At 40.1% G+C, this 21,100-nt stretch overlaps 1 protein-coding gene across 4 annotated transcripts in view; it reads right to left on the reverse strand.

Annotated features, from left to right (window-relative positions):
* Positions 1-5,211: 5,211 nt before the first annotated feature.
* lhfpl2a (LHFPL tetraspan subfamily member 2a) overlaps positions 5,212-21,100 on the reverse strand; it is a 52,366-nt gene continuing 36,477 nt past the window's right edge. For all 4 annotated transcript variants that reach the window (XM_062434261.1, XM_062434258.1, XM_062434259.1 and 1 more), the window contains 2 exons: positions 17,573-18,387; positions 5,212-6,559 (listed from right to left, as the gene is read on the reverse strand). In XM_062434261.1, coding sequence (XP_062290245.1) covers positions 6,303-6,559; positions 17,573-17,990 — 675 coding nt within the window. In that variant the 5' untranslated portion in view covers positions 17,991-18,387 and the 3' untranslated portion in view covers positions 5,212-6,302. The remainder of the gene's footprint in view (positions 6,560-17,572; positions 18,388-21,100) is intronic.

Below are 21,100 nucleotides of genomic sequence, written 5' to 3' on the forward strand. Positions count from 1 at the left end.
TTAAATTCCCTCTTTGTGTGTCCCTGTTGAGCTGTGGTGGAAGTATAGTAACAAAAAGACTTTGGCACTAAAAACACTGTAACGTTGAAACATAGAAGATGAAGATTTGACTCATTTGGACGACTGAAGCTTCATATTAGCTTCAGATAAACTTTGAAATACTTTTTTTTGCACAGAAGGAGGACTGTGGATTTTGTCCTCCATCACTTACATTGTAAGTCATTATGAAGAGATCTTCTAATGGTCAGCATGAACAGGAGGAATGATTACAGCAAGAAAAACAGGTTTAAATGTTCACTTGGGCTCCTGATTGTTTCTAAAACAGCATTTATTATCAACTCTAGTTAACATATAGAAATGTTAGTCAGCTAAGTCAGGTATGAATGCAAAGTATGGAAGAGTGAAGTATGTGATGTGTGCAAACAAAACAAAAACCTTAACACATCTGGCTTGTGGAGGCCTGGGAGGAAGTGAAGAAGAGAGAGACGTTAACAAAGAAACCACCTAAAAAACTAAACTGACCTCCTCTCCAATCCAGCCCACCAGCTCCTGAGCCAAGAAACCAGAGCAAGCTGAGAAAGAGGGACATCACATAATATTATGAATCCATCCTCTCAAAGATAATCACAGTATGTTTAAGTTTGCTTGCACCAGCAGCTGTGAACCAGATGAGGTCAGTAATCACCAAAGAAAATGTGATTAAGTTCATTTCACTGTTAAAATGCTCCAAATTTAATTAACTTGGCTTAGTTAAAGAAGCCAATCATCATATTTAGAGGACTGCAAATTAACAGCACAAGTCTGAAAGCTGCAAACTTTAAAAGTGACTTTAACAGTTGTGGAAATTATGAAGGAGAATTTCCCCGAGTTACAGACAGCATGCAGCTGTTGTTCCATCTGTGGATCACTGTCTGGAGCAGCAGTCAGGTTCAAAGATGGGGCAATTGTTCATTAGAGGCCAAAAGCTTTTACACGCCTGTATGTTTTCAATCTGGCGAGTGTCATTTCTTTCCATTATTGTGTTTGGGCTGAGTTACAGCAGAATTAAGTATTATATCTTATGATTATAAAGGATTTCTGCCTTGAAACTACTTCATTTTCAGCTGGTTAATGTCATTTTATTGCAATTGCAGGTTTTTTAACTTAAGACTCAATAATAGAGTAATTTGATTTGTTGATAAGGAGATCTTTCCATTGTGGGAGTGGCAGTATTATTGGTATTAACCAAGAAATAATGGATCTGTTAAAGAAGCAGTATGAAGTATATAAACTCACATAGGGCTGCAACTAACTATACATTAATCTGATTGATCAAACATTTTCTTGATCAATCGAGTTGTTAGGTCTATAAAATGTCAGAAAATTGTGAAAAACATCTATCAATGTTTCCCAAAACTTATGGTATATCTTCTTTAGTCTGAATATATCCAGTTTACAGCTTACCGGAATAAAGAAACCAGAAAATATCCACATTTAAGAAGCTGAAAAAAGATATTTGGAGATTTTTTTTTCTTAAAATAAAAAGGACCCAAAACAATTAATCAATTATCAGGCCTTGGGCTCCGCTCCAACAAACCTGTGTGAAATAAAGCAGAGCAACACTCTCACAAAAGAGGGAACTTGGTTGGAGACCAAACTCACGGCCAACAGGAAGGGGGCACCGAGGAGGAATAACAATCTCTCTCCTACAGGCTCAAGGCCTTCTCTTCTTTTAATACCTTTCCTATATTTTTTTTTTGGATTCTTCACTTTGCTCTTCGCTGTCACACTCCAGGCTGTGACGTGCTCATCCTCTCATCCTGGTTGTCAGCTGCTCCCACTCACAGCCGTCACTTGATTAATTCAGCCAAGCCGCTTCAAAGCGTCATCTGATGTTTACGATTTCTTTTCCCGTTAAGGTGAAAGCGTGCAGCGAGTTAAAACTATCGCAGGAAATGAGGCCGAGTGGAGGAAAGTGTGTGATTGAGGTCATCAAGTGGCCCTTTCACATGCTTATATTTAGACTCTGGATTATAGACTGTCAACTTCTTACTGTTTGGGTTTAAAATAAGCAATTCAAATGTAAAAAAGTATACTTGTGTGTCTAAAAAGAAGACTTTAAAGATGATGACTGAATTTGTGATAAAAGTCAAACACAAGCTGACATCTCTAAGCTACAAATACCATACAAAGTGACAGGAAGTACCTAATTTTAGCCATTTTTTTTACAGCTATAGAAAGATCACACACAACCTTAAATATCAGCGTCAGACTTGATTTAAACTCTAAGGGGATTACATCACTATTACATCATTACTGCTCTCTGTACCATAAGGTTTTGACGGACTTAACTCACAGACAAGAAGAAATTATCACCTCATGATATTCATCTATAAAACTGTACCGTTAAAGTTTCCACTCAACCTCACATCTCTCTCCTCTAACATTTAAACAGTGTAATTGCGGCGCAGGATCCAGTAACTGCTTAACCATAGATGCCACTAATGTGCACAGTAATCTTGGCAGAGCTGGTTTCAGGTACACTGCACCTATAAAATGAAATGAACTAAAAACTGCACTCAAAACTAGATTCTTCCAGTCCTCCTAGGGGGATTTTAAAGCTTTATTATCTGATGTTTTTATGATTCTTGTGATTGCTCATTCATTAGTTGTGGTTGTCTGACATTGTGATGACTGTTGTGTGCTTGTACTTAAAGATTTGACTCTAAGTGAGACTTCTCAAAAGCTTTAAAAGTGAGACCTATGTTGTATTTGTAAGATCTATTTCTCCTCCACCTTTTTTCTCATAGTTTGAAGCAGTAATAATAGATTTTGTTGGCCACTTGAGGGTGGAGAGAATTGACAATATTATCACCTTATAAAGTTTATAAGGCCAAAGTGTTAGCAAAACAGCTGCCTGTTTAAACATCTAGCAGTTATGGAGCGTTGTTAGCATTTATTTGGAGTCATGTGTCTGTCCACCTGATGAACGCAAGTGTAATATTAACTCTCCTTTTAGCTTTGGTTTTGGTTTTGACCAAATCCTGAGGGAGAAATCTGACTTTTTAGCTGTTTAAAGCTCCATTATGTTCACCAGCTAGTCACTAATGTTGCCTATCTGCTATGTTGTGCTTGGTGGGTAATGTACAGTGGCTTTATCAGAGCTTTTTCTTACTGAAAATAGATGTTTATAGTAGGAAACATGGAGAATGAGAGCAGCTAAATGGACCAAAAATAGTACAATTGCGAGCCAAAACAATAAGCTGAAAGTTGCCAGAATGCTCCAAATCCTCCAAATTACAAGTGTGCCCTTTAATATGCAGTCAGCTGAACCTCCTCAGTTAATATTACAGTGGTATACTAAAAGGTCAACTTAATCAATCTTTAATACATGTCAGTGTACGGTGAGTTTATCAGAGCTTTTTCACTGAAAACATCTGATTATGGTAGGAAACATGGAGGTTAGAGCAGTTAAATGGACCCAAAATAGTAAAATTGTGAGCCAAAACACTAAAACAATAAACTGAAAGATGCTAAATAAAGATGATGGATAAAGTTTATAAGGCCAAAGTGTTAGCAAACATCTAGAGGTTAGGGAACAACATTATCATTTATTTGGAGTCATGTGTTTGTCCACCTGATGAACTCAAGTGTATCTCCTTTTAGCTTTGGTTTTGACCAAATCCTGAGGGAAAAATCTGACTTTTTAGCTGTTTAAAGCTCCATTATGTTCACCAGCTAGTCACTATCTGCCATGTGGTGCTTGGTGGGTAATGTACAGTGAGTATATCAGAGCTTTTTTGCGGAACATTGATGCTTATGATAGGAAACATGGAGGTTCGAGCAGTTAAATGGACCCAAAATAGTACAATTGCGAGCCAAAACACCAAAAAAAATAAGCTGAAAGATACTAAAATGCTCCAAATCCTCCAAATTACAAGTGTGCCCTTTAATATGCAGTCAGCTGAACCTCCTCAGTTGATATTAGAGTGGTATACTAAAAGGTCAACTAAATCAATCTTTAACATACGTCAGTGTACGGTGAGTTTATCAGAGCTTTTTTACTGAAAACAGCTGATTATGGTAGGAAACATGGAGGTTAGAGCAGTTAAATGGACCCAAAATAGTAAAATTGCGAGCCAAAACACTAAAACAATAAACTGAAAGATGCTAAATAAAGATGCTAGATAAAGTTTATAAGGAAACATGGAGGTTAGAGCAGTTAAATGGACCTGAAATAGTATAATTACGAGCCAAAACACCAAAACAATAAACTGAAAGTTGCCAGAATGCTCCAAATCCTCCTACTAACAAGTGTGACCTGAACCTCCTCAGTTAATATCAGAGTTGTATTTTAAAAGGTCAAATATTTCAATCTTTAATCTACGTCATGCGTGAGATTAAAATTGACCTGACCTGGATTTTTAGACTTAAGTGTCTCCCAGAAAGGATCAGATTCAGTTGTTTATCACCATCTGGGATATTCCCTCCTCTGCCAGGTGTGAGAAGACACTAAACTCCTCGTTCCCCCCGTCTTCTCTGACTCATTCTGTGAAAAGGCAAACCGAGGCACAACCGAGAGCCTTCTCTGGCACCGAAAAACTGGGCATGAATTTCTGCTGCACTCTTCAAGATTGCACGATTTGTCATGTGCCTAATCTGGAAGTCATCAGGCACTGTGTTTAGTTTTGAGCGCGCTGGTGGAGGAGGAAGGGAGCCACAGGGTTGTGCCAGAGGCTTTCTCTGTAGTCCACATGGAGGGAGGAACATCTGGGGAGGGAACTTTTCGGATCACACACACACACACACACATAAATGTAAAAAGGTAAATGCACCAGTAATAGAAAATCAAACAGAGGCTAGAGGTGGGAAATGTATGGTTAATTTAAAAATAAGACACACACACACACACACACACACACACACACACACACACACACACACACACACACACACACACACACACACACACACACACACACACACACACACACACACACACACACACACACACACGGAGGGTTCAGTTCTGCATCAGTGGAAAAACTGATCACCCGCTGGCTGGAAAACGTACCCACCCCCACCTCAAGGGCCAAACCGAGGTCTCAGCACCAAGCTGGCTGCTCCACTTGCTGCATCTCCTCCCTCCTCCTCCTCCTCCCTCCTTCCTCCCTTTTGCTTCCACAGTGAGGTTTTCACTACGTTAAAAAAAAAAACTGAAACCAAACCTTATTTTTTCCCTTCTCTTTTTATTCATTTGGCAAAAACAAATGGGAATAGATAGGACACACTATCTATGACTCCACAGACTCCACTCCCTGAAACCAGACATTACTAATAACAGCAATACTTCAATAACGTGCGTCCTCATCGTTCAGTCCACGTCTTTGTGCACAGATTACAGGATGTCTGCTTGCACGGGAAACGAGGACCCCCGGGGGGTAAGAGAGACCCTTCACGAGGTCATCTTTCAGCTTTTTAGGTTTAGGATTAAGCTCACTTCATGTTATAAAATAAAATGCACTGCAGAGCTTGCATCGCTTTGTGTCCCCCACTCACGTCCCCTCCGTGAAGATACATTTCAAGGGTCTGCAAACACATGAATCATTCAAATGACAGTACAATCTGCAAGCTTTAACAAAAAAAAAAAAAAAAGGACATCCACTCTGAGCTGAGCCTGTTTATTCTGTGAGTAGTTTATTCTGACTGAGTAGTGGTTCCCTTGTTGAGTTAATACTCACACATAGCAAACAGATAATAAAAAAAAAGAAGATCCAGGTTTGCTTTGCTGGTCGTGGTCTTGCATCAGAAACACCAGTGTGTGTGTGTGTGTTTTTCTTCTTCTTCTTCTTTTTTTTTTTTTTTTTTAACAAGGCAAGAGTGACATCATCAGCCCAGCCTGGATCAAGCTGACCATCAAATCTGCGATCATTACTATGTACAATATATATATAATCACACGTATTTACAGGACATGTGGGGACGGACGAAGCCTCTCCACATGCTTTTTTAAACATGAATACAATAACAGACACAGCACCTCTAGTGGCAGAAAGAGACACAAAAATACACACAAACACACGTTGAGGAAAAAAAAACTTGGCACTTGTAGATTTTTCCCACATAAACACAAAACAGAGACAAAAATAAGAGTCAGTCTTAGTGGTAAACAATGCAGGCGCCTCTCTTTCACAGGCCGGCCTCAGGAGAAAATGCAAAAAGGCAGGTGTTGATCATTATTGGCCTGTCTCTCTTTCGCTCTTCTTCTTCTTCTTCTTCCATCTCTTTCTGTATTCGACACATGGACAAAAAGTATCTGAGGCTCAGAGGAGGCAGATCAGGCTCTTGCCCTCCTCGATCTCCTCCTGGACCTTGTCGCTGGAGGTGGCGATCTCGGCCTGCGCGGAGAAGACGGCGCAGATGAAGGTGAGCACCGTGCCGCCCATGGCAGTGTAGAAGGCCCAGCCCATGGAGCAGAGACCGGCCCGGTACGGAGCGGCGTCGGGGCCGCAGTACAGCTGGACCTTGTCTGAACCCCAGCCAGCGGGGTACAACATCAGACCCAGGATCAGGAACAGACCTGCGAGAAGGGGCGCAAAGAGAAGGATGTTCAATAAACTGATGGGAGCTTAAATACAGTATCCACATATATTCCACCTTTAAATATGAGCGAGACAAACAACTTAGAGGTGAGCTTGAAAGTTCAATCTTAACTCAGAAGAAACCTTAACTTACTGGCCTTTTTTGTGAAGTTTTTAACAGTATCTCACAGTTAAGTTAAATGCTTTTGTCAGACATGATTTTAAGTGTTCCCAAAGAGCCTGCTGTTGATTAGGATGCATGCCGCATAACTACAACATCTGTGTTTCAAGTCACAAAAGCAAACTTGTGGTGCCTCTCGTTCCCGATCTCTTTGTCTTCCCTCGTTTCTTGTCATCTCTCTAACTGTCACTATATTTGTCAGCTTAATCTGAAGAGTTTTTGACCACTAGTTTCTATATCTTTACACAAAAGGACACAGTTGTACACACATTAGCATAAACGCCAAAAAGCATAACAGCACATCAATAACGTAAACAATGCACATTACCAAATATCCCAAAAAATCTACTTTGCAATTACTAATGAAGCTGCATTATGTGAGAAACACTGAATATGAATGCAGCTGCAGGGTTTCCCATTGTGTGTCATAGTTATTTAAATGTCTATTTGTTTATTTAGCTGGGGCCATTAAGATAAACACTGTGAAATACCGATGAGTAATGCAGCATTTATAATGTAAATACAGTAGGGTGTGCAGCTGAAGCTTATTGCAACACTAATCTCTGGTTAGGCTTTTAAAACTTAGTTCAAACAAGCACACAAGTTAATCAGTAAAACAGAATCAGGCTAAAATACAACATGACAGATAAAAACTGTGTAAATATATGTGTGTTCGTGTATTGTGGAGTGTGGAAGCACCCTGCATCGCCTGAAATACAGAAGAAATTATGCCATTTTTATGAAATATAATATTAAGGTTATTAAGCTTTAGAGAAAACAACCAGATGTGTTACATCACAAAGCAAAAGCCTCATATTTAATGAGTCATTCTGTAAGATAATTACGAGAAGCTCTGACTCTCAGCTGATTGATTGATTGATTGATTGATTGCATGTTTTTGCTTTGTAATAAACGTCACAATGTTGGAGAAAACCTGAGGTTTTACAAGTTGGTCGGGAAAAGTAGACAAACAGCTCCGTCACTCACAATCAAGCTGTGTGAGAGGTGTGACATCGAGTCCTTCTCACTAACCTATTACCTGGGAGTAAGTCTAGACTGTGTTTGATTACATTAAAAATCCCCCACTTGGCACCTTTAATATTCTTAGAGACTGAAAGAGTTAAAGATTTAACTTTAAGAAAGAGTTTTTCCTGAAAGGGGTGTGAAAATAAGAGATTAAACTCGGTCATACCTAAAACTTTGACTTTCTGAGAATATAATAGGATCATTGAAGGCTTATTTTAATGTACAATGCAACAAATCCAGTAAGGGTCAACCTCTGGAAACACTGAATATTCATATTACATTTTATAGCAGTCTTGCCAGTATTTAACATCAGCATCTTTGGGTAAAAGATTGGGTCGGGGGGGCTTCTGTTAATGATGACTGCTGCAAAATGTATCTCTCTGTGAGCGCCACATATCTGTAGTACAAAAACATTTCCTTCCAAAGTGCCATCCTGACATTTTAACAACCCATCAGGTAAAAAAAAACAAAAAAACACCAGGCAGCAGAAATGATTTCCTGGCGATAGCCTGAAACGTGACTGAAGATAAACCTTCGAGTGTGGCAACCGCCGAGGCAGGAAAGAGGCACCCGATCCTGAATCTTGACACTCGAAACCTGTCAGGTCAACGCGCTGCACAGAGCCGAGAACAACAGGAAAAGGTAGCTGAAGGTTTTTTCCCGCCGACCGAATCTCAACGTCTCAATGGAAGGACGAGGAGGAGGAGTGGGGGGGGGGATACTTCCTGTGTAACCGTGACCCACTTCCAGTGAGGCGCTGACTGACTGGGCCTGATCACCTAAACACTCCTACACTCCTACCCCTGCTGTCTCCCCACGTACAGATGTGGCGGCTAATTTCACCCTACAAGAACGTCTATAAACAACGTTGAGTAACAGAACAGTCAGAAGGTTTTACATCATTTTTTTTTCTTCTGCTCCTGCTCTGCTTCCACTTCCTCTCCTCATGGTAGCCGGCCGGTGAGATAAAGAGGCCTGCCACCAATAAACATTTACAATAATAAAATTACTGATAATAAATGAGCCAGAGAGGGATTTTCAGTCTGAATGTTTCTCCCTGTTTCTCGCTCCCCTTCAACGAGCTTCATAAAAACAAAGTGTGGAGGTGAAACTCTCTCTCTCTACTCTTCATTCCCCCCCTAATCTCCCTTTGCTTCCTTTCTTTCTCTCTCCTCCTCCCATTCTCTCTCTCTCTCTTGCTCTTAAAGCACCCAAATATCGTATTAAACAAGGAAATGAAAACTAGGTCATAAATTCTTTCCACATGTTGCTGCACAGGCCCTGACGTCCAGGCCGGCTCCAGTGATGGATTGAAGGTATGGTTTTAATTCCCAACCCCACCCCTCCCCTCCTCTCCTTTCCTAAGACCCCCCCTCTCTCCACACACACAGACACGCACACACACACACACACACACACACACTGGACCTTCTAACCTAATATCCCACTGCACTCCACCCTTCAAGCCTCACTATTCCCTCTGCACTGGCTCTTGTCTCTGTTAACTTCCAAACTGTCAATTCTCCACCATCAATCCATTTCTGATAGGTGCCCCCTCCTCCCCCACCTCCTCTTCTTCTTCCTCCTCCTCCTCCTCCTAACCTCTGCTCCTACAGCCTCCACGCTGTTAACACTCCACTCCAAGAAATCTAAATCTGTGCCACCCCCTCCCAACCCTCTTCTCTTCCTCCTCCTCCTCCTCCTCTTCAACTCCCGACTTCTACTTTCCAAGAAAAAGCAAAAAAAGACAGACAGCAGCGTGAGGGCAAGAGGAAATACTGGCAAGAGCAGGGAGGATTAAGACGAGGATATACCCGTGAAGGAGTGATGGGGTTGTTTTCGTCTTTTCTCTTATGAGTTTTTTACTCTTAAGCTTTTATTTATCACCACCAGTACTGAGTGGGAACATTTCTATGGAGAGAAAAATAAAAAATAAGGAGCTTAATTGTAGGTGCAACTTTAAAATCTGGACGTCATTTCCCATCCGAGGCCTGTCAAACTGAACAGACACATCCTACGCAACATGCAGTAATAATAATTTAATAAAGATATAGACCAAATCTCCAGTTTTAACCCAGCACAGATGGCTGCTCTCAATTTAAGACCCCTCTCTAATAAAACACTTATCTTAAATGATTTTATCTCTTCCCTCATGCTTTAGATTTTATGTTTTTTAGAGCATCCTGTTTCCAATCTAGTGATCACAGCCAATTTGTTGAATTGTGACCTCATAACCTATAGATTATGAGTATGCTTATAGCCAATTTAGGGATTTTGGTGTGATCTAATATCTTGTAAGTGCTCTTTTTTCTTTTTCTTTTTTTTTTTTTTAAACTTGGTGGCCCATACATGGTCATTTTAGCTTGAAACAACTGGCTCCTTTTTAGTGGAGCTCCCTGTTTTTTTAATCTGGTCTTGTTTTAAATTATTATTATTATTTATTTATTTTTTGGACTGCACATTGCAATACATACATTTATCAAAAAAAGTAGTATAATCTCTTCTGCCATCCATATATTTTCAAGATTTATGAACTTTATATAGTTTGAGAGAGATTAAGAGTGTGCATAAGAGCAATAAAAGGAGTGAATGTAAATCCAGGAGAGGTTAGAAAGGAAAAATTAAATAAAATACATACTTAAATTGTTTTAAATTATGGTAAGAGTCGTTCTTTAAGGTGATTTTAATGCACTAAACATGTATCTGGCCAAACTCATAATTGTGTCTTTAGTCAGGATCGGAGAATATCATCTGTGGAAATTATGGACACGTCTTTATCTTATCATCACCAATGCATTGTTTTAAACTATAAATTACAGGCTGCTGGTACTGTGTCATCCTGCTCTAAGTATACTCCTGTCTTAAATGAGCATACTGCCTCTAAATCCTGTACACTGTTTAATTCCCAGGGCAATGTGTTTCCTTATTTCTCCAATCCATGTTTTTTTCTCGAGTTTAGATCTCGTAGCTCCTTTGAAGACTAACTCAAGGGCTAGAAAACAGGCCTGCTTAAATGACAGTATTCAAAGCTGCTGCTGGATGCTGAAAGATGCTGAACTTATTTCCAGATTTCTATTCAAGACTGCCTCTCCTTGCACCTCTGTTGATTGTAAAAACGTTTTATCGCATTTTGCTGGAAAGGTGGAGTCAGTAACACATCGTATTACCCTTAATCCTACTTTTTTTATATATGTTGACCACTCGCACAGGGATACTCTAAGCCATTTTTTTCCTCTGCCTGAGAAATCAGACATAAGAAATCATGTCTCATATGAGAGTATCCTCCAGCCTTCTTGACATAGTTTTTATTTGAAGTAATGGAAAGTTTTTGGGCCCCATTCGCTTTCTATTTTGAACAGCTGTCTACTGATGGTGTCCCAGATAACTTTAAAAATGTTTGTGTCTCACCAGTTCTAAAAAAAAAACACAGGGGCTTGACGCTATGAGGCCATGTTTTGATCTAAAGGTTAACATCAGTATGCTAACATGCTCAAAATGAGAGCGCTAATATAATGTTAACCATGCTCTTAGTTTAGCGTATTAGCATGCTACAGCTCCCAATGCAGGTAGATTTAATAGGATACCACAAGATTTTTTCTTCCTTTTACACATTTGTCATTCGGTCTAGCACCTAGCTTTCTCTGTCTAGATGTGCGCGTTTACCACACACTTTTTGTAAGCATATTAGCATGCTAAATTTAGCTAATTAAGACTAAACACAAAGTGTCAGTTTTGCAGCCAAACTATTAGACACATTAAAATTTTGAAATGTCCATCACTGTTTCCCAAAGTGAGGTGAAAGTATTGTGTCCGACCAACAGTCAACGAAGATATTCAGTTTGGTGTCTTAGAGATCTAAAGAAACCAGAAAATATTCAAATTTGAGAAAGTGGAACCAGAGAATCTGAATACGTTGTCTTAAAATAGACCCAAAATGATTAATTGATTATCATGGTTGGCAATTACTTTTCTGTCCATAGACTAATCAATTGATTGAGTAATAGTTGCAGCTCTACCTCTAATGGCAACAAAAAGTCACTAAGAGAGCTTCACTTCCTCAAATAACCTGATGGTGGCGCTACATGGAAAGATGAGGGATCAAACAAAGTTAAAAATGAGGGAGACATGATTATCTCAACCAAATTTCATGGCAACCCATCCAATAAATGTTTAAACAATTCCCTGAAATCACAATAATGAACCTCATGGTGGCGCTACAAGAAAGGTCAGGTGATAATATATGTCAGTATTCATCATTCTCCGTGGACAATGAATCTCTGTACTAAATTTCAAACCAATTCATGCAAAAGATGTTGAGATATTTCAGTCTGAACCAAAGCGGGGGTGCAACAGACCGATGCTAGAGCCAGTATGGTTGAAATCAGCTAAGAAAGGGGTTGTAGTAGTTGCAGAAGTAGTTATAGTTGCAGTCCAAACATTCAGACCTGCAAACAATCTGAACCTGTGGTAGGACACCAAGCCACAGAACACCAACAGTGACATAAAATAATACTACATCTGTTTGTTAGATTTGCTTTTTTTCCCACAGAATCTGATGTGATTGAACAATGATAAATAATGTGCAAACGTGCACATGTGACTGCACGATGACGACAAATCGCAAATCTGGCCTTTTGTTGTTTACGATTTAAGTGTATAAATGCCTCCAAATTAAAGTGGTAATGAGTAATTGCTCGTAAATTGCCACACAGGGTCGAGTGTACGCATGTGGATGCTGAACTTTAAAAAAAATAACAAACAGGTTTTTGTTTGTATTGTACACCTCATGAAACTTCCACTTCACCATTGTAAACACTCTTAAAAATGAATGTGAATCACTTTTTGTTATTGCGTTCATCTTGAAGTTCTGCTTTCCAACTTTGGCGTCACACATGATATATTATGTCACAATCAACACTTGCACGCTAACATTATTTAAGTTCCTGTAAGAGAAAAGTGTTTTCTTTTCTGTCATTTCCAGGCTTAGAGGTGAGTCATGGTCAACGGTCTAACCTGCGATGAGATCTGTGAGTCACGGCTGAAGGGAAACTTTATGGTAGGCAGTAAAAGAGAACCAGCAACGAAAGCTAAAGACTCAAGGAGACAGTTTTACAACTGAGTTTGTTTGCTGTCCTTTCTCTAATGCCTTTTGGCTCGCCTTGACATGAGTGACGACGAAGAAAATTCACTTACAGGTTTTTGTCTAACCGGTGTGTACAAGAAGTCTCCGAAACGTGCGCCTGCAAGAGACAAACTTTACCGACTGACCCTCAACGGAAGACAAGTCTGTTTTATCCATTTGATTGCGTAAAGTTAGAAGGTTTAGATTTACCTTCAACTGAAAACTGAAAACCAACCCCTGAGCTCGGAACGAATGTCATTGAAATGGCATCCGAGACCTCAATAAAAAAGTGTGTCACAGGGGACAAGAGAGTAAAGAGCTGACAAAGTAAAAGTGACATCAGTGTATGTGAAGATTAGGTTAATAAGGGTTTGGAGCCACACCAGCGCAATGACGTGACCATCTCTGGCAACGGCATCACAATCTTCCCATCTGAAGTCAATCACTTCCCCAAACATCTGTCGTCTGGCTCCAGTTTTCTCATTACCAGAGGGTCGGCACGTATTGTGGAAATAATGATTAGTAGAAAGTCGGTGTGGTAGTGCTGGTGGTGTGTATCAGCGAGAGTGATATCATTCACAGAGCCTCATGGAAAGACAATTAAAAGACACTCTTTCTTGCCTGTCGTACACACCGACCGATTGATTTATGTTGGATGTCAGACATTGGGGGTATTCGCTCGGTCTTATCTCTTTCCTGTGGTTGAAACGAGTGAAGGATTATCGGCCTTTAGGTCCAGAGGCACGAAGGAAACTCTCCCGCCTCCTCAGCTGTTTGAAGCTCCTCTCGCCCCCTTTCCTCTTCCACATCCTCATCCTCTCCACAATGGAGAAGACTCTGCAGTGTTATTTCCCCACTTTCATTACCTTGGATGTGTGTCTCAGACTCTAAATGCTTTGTTTAGGTGGTAGAAAGTGAGCGTTCAGGTAAGATAACATTACAGTGCCGCTGAAAGCCATTTTTGACGTGCAAAGTCCAAAGTGCTAAAACACTTAGTGGATTACAATTACCGGATTATGATCGTTATCTGTCAATTATTTCCCCCATTGATCAGTTAGTCATTAGGTCTATAAAATGTCATAAAATGGTCCTAAATCAATGTTTCCCAAAGCATGAGGTCACAGTATTGTATCCGAACAACACTCTACAACCTCAAGATATTCAGTTTAGTGTCTTAAAAAACTACAAAAAAAACTTTTTTGTCTTAGAAAATGATTAATTGATTAGCAAAATAGTTGGCAATTACTAATCTGTTGATCAACTAATCGTTAGTAATAGTTGCAGCTCTGCTTCTAATGGCAACAAATAGTCACTGAGAGCGCTGCACTTCCTCAAGTAAAACAAAGATTACGATCATCATCACGAGTTTCATTTATATGTGCAATTACATTTTACAGTACTCAACTTTATTTTAAGGTATTCCTACAGCACAGTCCATATTTCTGATGTTTGTCAGTCTGTTTTAAACACTCAGAATTTCTCTATAACATAGCCAAGTGTAAATTTCAACTGTAAAAGGAGGCCCTCCATATATCTTTGTCGCAATTCCTTAAAAACAATCAATAAATTTAAAGGTTTCTCATCAAAATCTAGTTTATTTTGTGCATTTATGTAAGAAAATATGTAGCAGCTGATATATTGTTATTGACTTTTTTTTAACTCCATGGTTTCCTGCAGCAGTTTAATCTAAAGAGCGTCTCTGCTCATGTCAAAAGAACTAATTACATTCAAGTGGAATATAATATTAGGCTCATATTACGCTTCAGGGAACACAAGCAGTGCCTCTTACCACTTCCACTAATCAATTTCCTGGTGGGATCGCTGCACTGTTAAATGTCAATATTGGTATCGATCACAAAATAATCCAATATCAGCCCGACTATTTAAATAGAAGGAAACATCTGGAGCCTTTCATCAGTTTGACAACAATGATCTATAAATGAAAAGAAGTTATTTGGCGTCAAAGGGCTGAGGAGACAACTGCAAAACAAAAGAGAAAAACCCAAGAGGAGAACACGTCTAAACACCCCGATAAAAGCTTTTACATGAAATGCTTCAGTGTCAGCCGTGTAATATTAAAGGCTTTTTATTATACACAGAGGCACGATGTGACTTAGCCAAGTAGGACATGTTCCTGGATCAACATCCCACATTGCGTTCCCGGACCAAAAACTGTGATCAACCAATCACAGCCCTTCTTAACATTGTCAGTGTGCTGCTCATGTGCTTCTTTCAAAACTGCTTTGTGCTTCTTAAGTTTTCCAAGTTGAAGTTAGTAGGTCTAATGCAGCCCTATTTTTCTTTTGGTCAGAATAACTCATCAATGAAATGAACAGGAGCATTGTAGTCTTTCCTGGGGGAAAAAAACTTATGATGTAAGCTAATTCTTGGTTTTTGGCTTGTTGAATCACACTTATTCATAAGCTAAACTAGTTTTTTTGCTGTTTTTATAGACTATAAATACACCAGACTTATCCTTTATTACTGATACTTTACCATTGTGACTCATACAAAGATCTGCAATGAACACTTTTTCCTTCCTTTTATACAGCGTGACATGATTTAGTCCAATAAATGATCACATTGTGCATATACAAAGTGTATCTCCAAAGATTTTTGGTGGAATATTCCTTTAACATCCAAACTCAACATCCATATTGCTCACGAAACAATAAAAATCTACTCTTTCATGGCATGTGTAATTGTATTATTGTATTGTCAATCTGTATTTTTTCTAGAAAATCCCACAGGGCCGAATATTTATGGGTATTTTTTTATTATTTATGGGTAGAATAACCACTAAGGAATGTGTTTTTGGGGGAAACCATTAAATTAAATTCCTGACAAGATATTTCATCATGAAATTATGTATCGCCATTAAGGAGTTTTGCTCATTGATTTGCAACATTGCCCACAATTGCTTAACACGCCCTGAGATATTAAAAAGGGGGCAAATTCTTTGACAAATTAATATAATCTAATGGAATAAATCATCATATCACTAGAAAAACTACATCTGCTCATCCTTTATAGTATAACATGTCAAGAATATATGCATTGTGTCCTAAATGAATGTTCATATTAGCCTATTTCAAGACTAGTAGTAGCCTAGCTGAATGGATTCAAGCACTCTCTCTCCTGGTTTACAGTTTGGGTTTACAGCTCCCACACCAGACGCCCACCTTTGCTGTTTGGGCCTGCACCAGATAAACAACTGTAGGGTAAAGCAACAACAGCCATAATCACCAGAGAGCTGAGAGCTACAGTCTGTGAAGAAAAGAGGAGGTTCAGTGAGCATGATCTCATGGCCTCCTCCCTTTTCCATAATTCACCACAGCCAGTCAAAAGTGGCCCAAGATTTGGCCTGAGTCTCGCAGCCATAGACGAAGGACACACGCCCTTTACACACAAACGGAGATACGCATGTGTGGTCAACTTAATGACTTTACTTTTTGTGGCCAATCAACGGTCGGGATTAACTCCAGCTGACTGTGCAGAAAATAAATATTTAGTTCCTGCGAGTGACAGCTTAGAAGGCGGCATGTCTTTGACACTTCTGACTGCTTGGGTAAGAGGTCAGTGAAGGCTCCACAAAAATCAAACACATAGCTGCCACAGTGGGAGTTTGTGGCGCTCGTAATGAATGTGTTCAGCTTGAAAGGCATTTACCTTGATGAACGGTGGATGCCGCAGGAATGAACAGAGACAACAAAAGGTTAGATGGATTGAGTTAGATCTGATTGTCTCTGAAGTGCAATCTCAAAAGAAGTAAATAGACTGAAAAATATACACAGGAATGATGTAGTTCGTTTGCAAAGTACTCTCTGTGCTGTATTGGTTATGGCTTGGAGGTGTGTGGTTGTAGACACACCCAAAAGTAGGACTGAGACTATCCATTCAATCACACACTTAAGTCTGTTAGACACCTCTGTACCTGACTAAAAGCCAATATGGGCTCAAAATGTCATATTATTTTTCTAACATCATAGAGTAAAAATTTTAAAGGGTGTGTTCAACAGTGCAGTGAGTTCGTGGCAAGAAGAAATTGCTCTTAAAAGGATAGGTGCATGAAAAAGTTGGTCTTGAAACTTCATGTGCTGATGAATATTGACACAATTTTATGGCTGTAATCATTCCTCCTGTTCATTCTGGCCATTTAAAGATCCCTTCATAAACACTGTAAGTGACGTGGGACAAAATCCACAGTCCTCCTTTTGTGTAGAAATGTTTTCAAAGTTTATCTGAAACTAATATGAGGCTTCAGCAACCTGAGTTAGACAAATAAAGAGAATATCTTTGGTCTTTTTGCTACAACATTCCCTCCTTCTTTTACTATCCTACTATTCACTACAGCTCAACAGGGGAACATTGTTCAGGGAAACAAAAAGAGGGAATTTTACTCTAAATACATCATTTTATTTGTAGCTGAAGCCTGTTTATAAGCTTCAGATAAACTTTGGAATGCACACAACAAGGATTTCTTCCCACAACACTTGCACCAAAAACACATTTGGAAAGGATCGTTTAATGGCCAGTATGAACAGAATGAATGATTATAGCATGCAAAACTTCTTTCCATTGATTCCTTAACTTTGATTTAAGACCGACTTTAAACATAGTGAACCTTCTCCTTTAAGATCAGTGACAAGACATTACAATATATGCGTTGTGTGCTTATCTCACCTGCGATCCCTTGCAGCAGTCCACACACGTTGAAGATGCTCTTCTTCATAATGCTCTGGAAGCACATGGTGAACACCGAGATGAACGCCACAGCACACAGTAGCAGGATCCCTGCCGCCAAGAAGATAGAAGTAGCCTGCCAGAACCCGCTGGCAATCTCCCCAAAGTGTACCGCATACGGTCCGCACAGTACTCCACGCAGGTGGGGCAGTTTTATACAGCGACCGTAGATGCCTAAAGTGGGCCTGTAGGCCTCCCCAGCTGCGGTGGCCCCATGGGGGCCAAAAACAGCATCAGGTGTGCGGGGGAAACCCACCAGCCAGTCAGTGCTCATGAAGGCGATGAGCTCTCCAAACGCGGCCACAATACTCAGCAGAGTCCACAGCATAGAGCGGCAGGTGACAATGACATGGCACATGCTGACGGTGGCTGGAGTGTCCTTCTGTTCAGACTTTCAACGTTGCTGAGAGGTGAAGAGGTGGATTTTCGGTTGGACGCTCTCAAAACACAGAGAGCTGAGGTGGTGATCCTTCTCCGGTGGAGATGTAAGAGCGAGTGAGCACTTGACAGGAGGGAGTAGGTGACACAGAAAAGTTCAGGTCAATGATTCACAGTCCGCCGCTTCTCTCTCTCTTTCTTTGACTTCTTATCTTCTGTTGGTGTCGTTTCAGCACAGCTGTTGTTCCTCCTCCTTGAACTCACCCTCCTTCTATCGGCTCGGTGTACAGACTCTTATTCTGTGTGTTTATTTGGTGTCTACATCGTATTGAAGTTGTGTTCCCTGAGCCAGCCCGCTGGCGTCACATCAGACACACCTAAGAGATAAAATAGAAAGAAGAAACAGAGTGAGTGCCTTAATTGCATGTATAAAATGTAATTGCAAGTATAAATGAAGCTCTGAGATGATGGGTAATTTTTGTTTTATTTGAGGAAGTACAGCTCTTAGATTTGATCTCTTGTTTTGTTTGGAAAAGCAGAAGTGTGGAGAATGAGGACAGTGTGTAGGAGGAGCAGAGAGAGGCTGCTGGTGTAGATCATTAGGAGAGCGTCTAATGAGATGTGTAGGGATGTGTTCGCTGAAAGTGGGCCTCTTCTGTTCTGAGTGTGTTTATGTTTAAAGATTTGTGATCAGGGGCACTCTTTGTGCTCTCTACTCGCAGTGGATCTTCATAAGTGAGGTTGTAAAGATGGAAACAGACAATTTATATGCATGTCTTCTTGGTGTGTGTGTGTGTGTGTGTGTGTGTGTGTGTGTGTGTGTGTGTGTGTGTGTGTGTGTGTGTGTGTGTGTGTGTGTGTGTGTGTGTGTGTGTGTGTTGGTGAGGGCTAAAAATCAATGTGGAAACAGAGCAATGAGAAGCGGATGCAGACAGAGAGAAAAACAAGCCTGAGGCCTCTCATCATGCAGCCCACACAGCTGACCTGGGGTCAACCAACGCTTGATAACATAACGGCCGTCCGGCTGTCACATGACCGCTGATAACCTCAGCAACATCACCCCTCCTGACCTGCGGAGTCACTGACACTACAGTAAGGAAGCGGTAGATGGTCTTAGTCCATAAAAAAAACAACTCTTTCACCGATCACGACACAGCTGACACATGAACACACAATAAACCCAAATCTGTCACAGCACACGCCTGGATTACAATAATATCTTGTGACATTTTTAAATGAATGTGTACTTTGCTCCTGCTTATTGCTGACTGCCATCCTGCAAAAGCTCATAAAAGAGTTTACACTTACTGGTCTTAACACCAGGTGCCAAAAAAAAGTCTTTGTTGTGCACAATCCTCTGGAGCACAGACAAGGATAATTAGAGTCTTAGATGAGGTTTACCAAGACTAAACAGCAAAAGTGCTGTCAAATTTAGCAGAAGCATTACTTGACATGGACGAAAAGTCTGATTAGGAAAAGAACAACTTAAAGAAATGAAACCTTACTCAGCAAGAAATGTCAGGAAGAAGATTAACACAGCTTTTGACCTAGAAGTGGACACACCTTCCCATTCACTTCAATGAGAAAGTGTGTCCAAACCTTCAATTTGTGCATCTATACAAATCAATAACCGTGTGCATGTATAAGGTTTACTTTCAACATTACTGTGCATTCGTTTCGGTTTCTTGATGACAGCATTGGATCAAAGTTCACTAATGATTGACTTGCTTTAATGCGACTGTAGATCAGCATTGTATTAGCATGATATTTCATTCATGTTTCACCATCACTGACCACCGACGGACTAGAAACGGCTAATCATATTCATGCAGGTGTAGATAGCGACCGTTATAAACCTGACACTTCTCACTGAATATGCTCAACGGCAGTCGCTATTTGCAGTACAACCTCATGTGTTGAAGCTCTTTGGTATTGTTGACTTTATTAAGATTTAATGTTCATGTGTCGATATTTTGGGAAACCTGCTTATGTGCTTCGTGCCAAGAGTTAGTTGAGAAGTTCGATACTACTCTTGTGTGCGTTGAGTATAGAGCTAGAGCTAAGAAGCCATTAGCTAATAGCGTAAAACTGGGACTATAAACTGGGATACAGCTAGTTTGACTCTCTACAAAGTTAAAACATATGCAAAAAGACACCTCTAAAGTTGCTGTATCTTGTTTTTTTAATTTATATGTAAAACCAAAAATTTGTGGGGTATTTTGTAGGCTAGGTGCTAGCTAAAATAGCTGCTCGCTGTTTCTCCCTGCCCCTAATTTTTATACTAGGCTAGGTAAACTACTTTCTAGCTTCAGCTTCCTCTTCTCATCAAGCTTAATTTCCAAAATGTCAAACACTTTAAACTGAGTCCAGTTTTCTTCTTTAATGCTACCTCAATATGCAGTCAGTTTCCCAGCAAATCTAACTCCAATTGGATATAAATGACCGTCTCCTTGATGAAAGTGTCTCTCACTTTACTATAAACTGCTCTATTTCACTAATACATCAAACATCAGATTAACAGGCTTTATTTTCACACTTTCTATGAAGTTCTTTGACATTATAATGTCTGGAGAAACACAATTACACTACAAAAAGATATTTTTTCTGATGACAAAACCCAAAGACAACACTGTAAGAGAATGGGGTTCATATCCAAGGCTTTTAGGAACCTTGAAAGGCCTCTTGAGATTAAACAGTCAAACACAAATTGTCTGTAAAATTTATAAAGTTTGTGCAAGACATACATTAGAAACCAGAGCCTTGAATGCCAGAGAACATTGAAAGATGGTTTTGCAGGCCTTTGTGCTCATGTTATAAATACAACTCTGGGCCAAAACTGACAGTTGTTTCTTTTCTTTCTCTGTCCTGGTTTCCATGCGGTCTCTTGGGAGTCTGTTCCCCAACCGGTGTCTGGCAGGGCAGCAGAGGGAGTCGGGGGGCCGCTGTTGACACGTGTGCCGCCCGAGGTTTCCATCACTCGGGGCCCCAGTGTGACCTCACAGTCAGGGGTGGGAGGCTCTGACGTCCCTTTGTGGTCACATCCCAGCAAAATGTGAGTGTGTGAGTAAGAGCATTACACAAACTTTGATC

The sequence above is a fragment of the Scomber scombrus genome, chromosome 15 (genome assembly GCF_963691925.1).
Source record: "Scomber scombrus chromosome 15, fScoSco1.1, whole genome shotgun sequence".
Classification (NCBI taxonomy): Eukaryota; Metazoa; Chordata; class Actinopteri; order Scombriformes; family Scombridae; genus Scomber; species Scomber scombrus.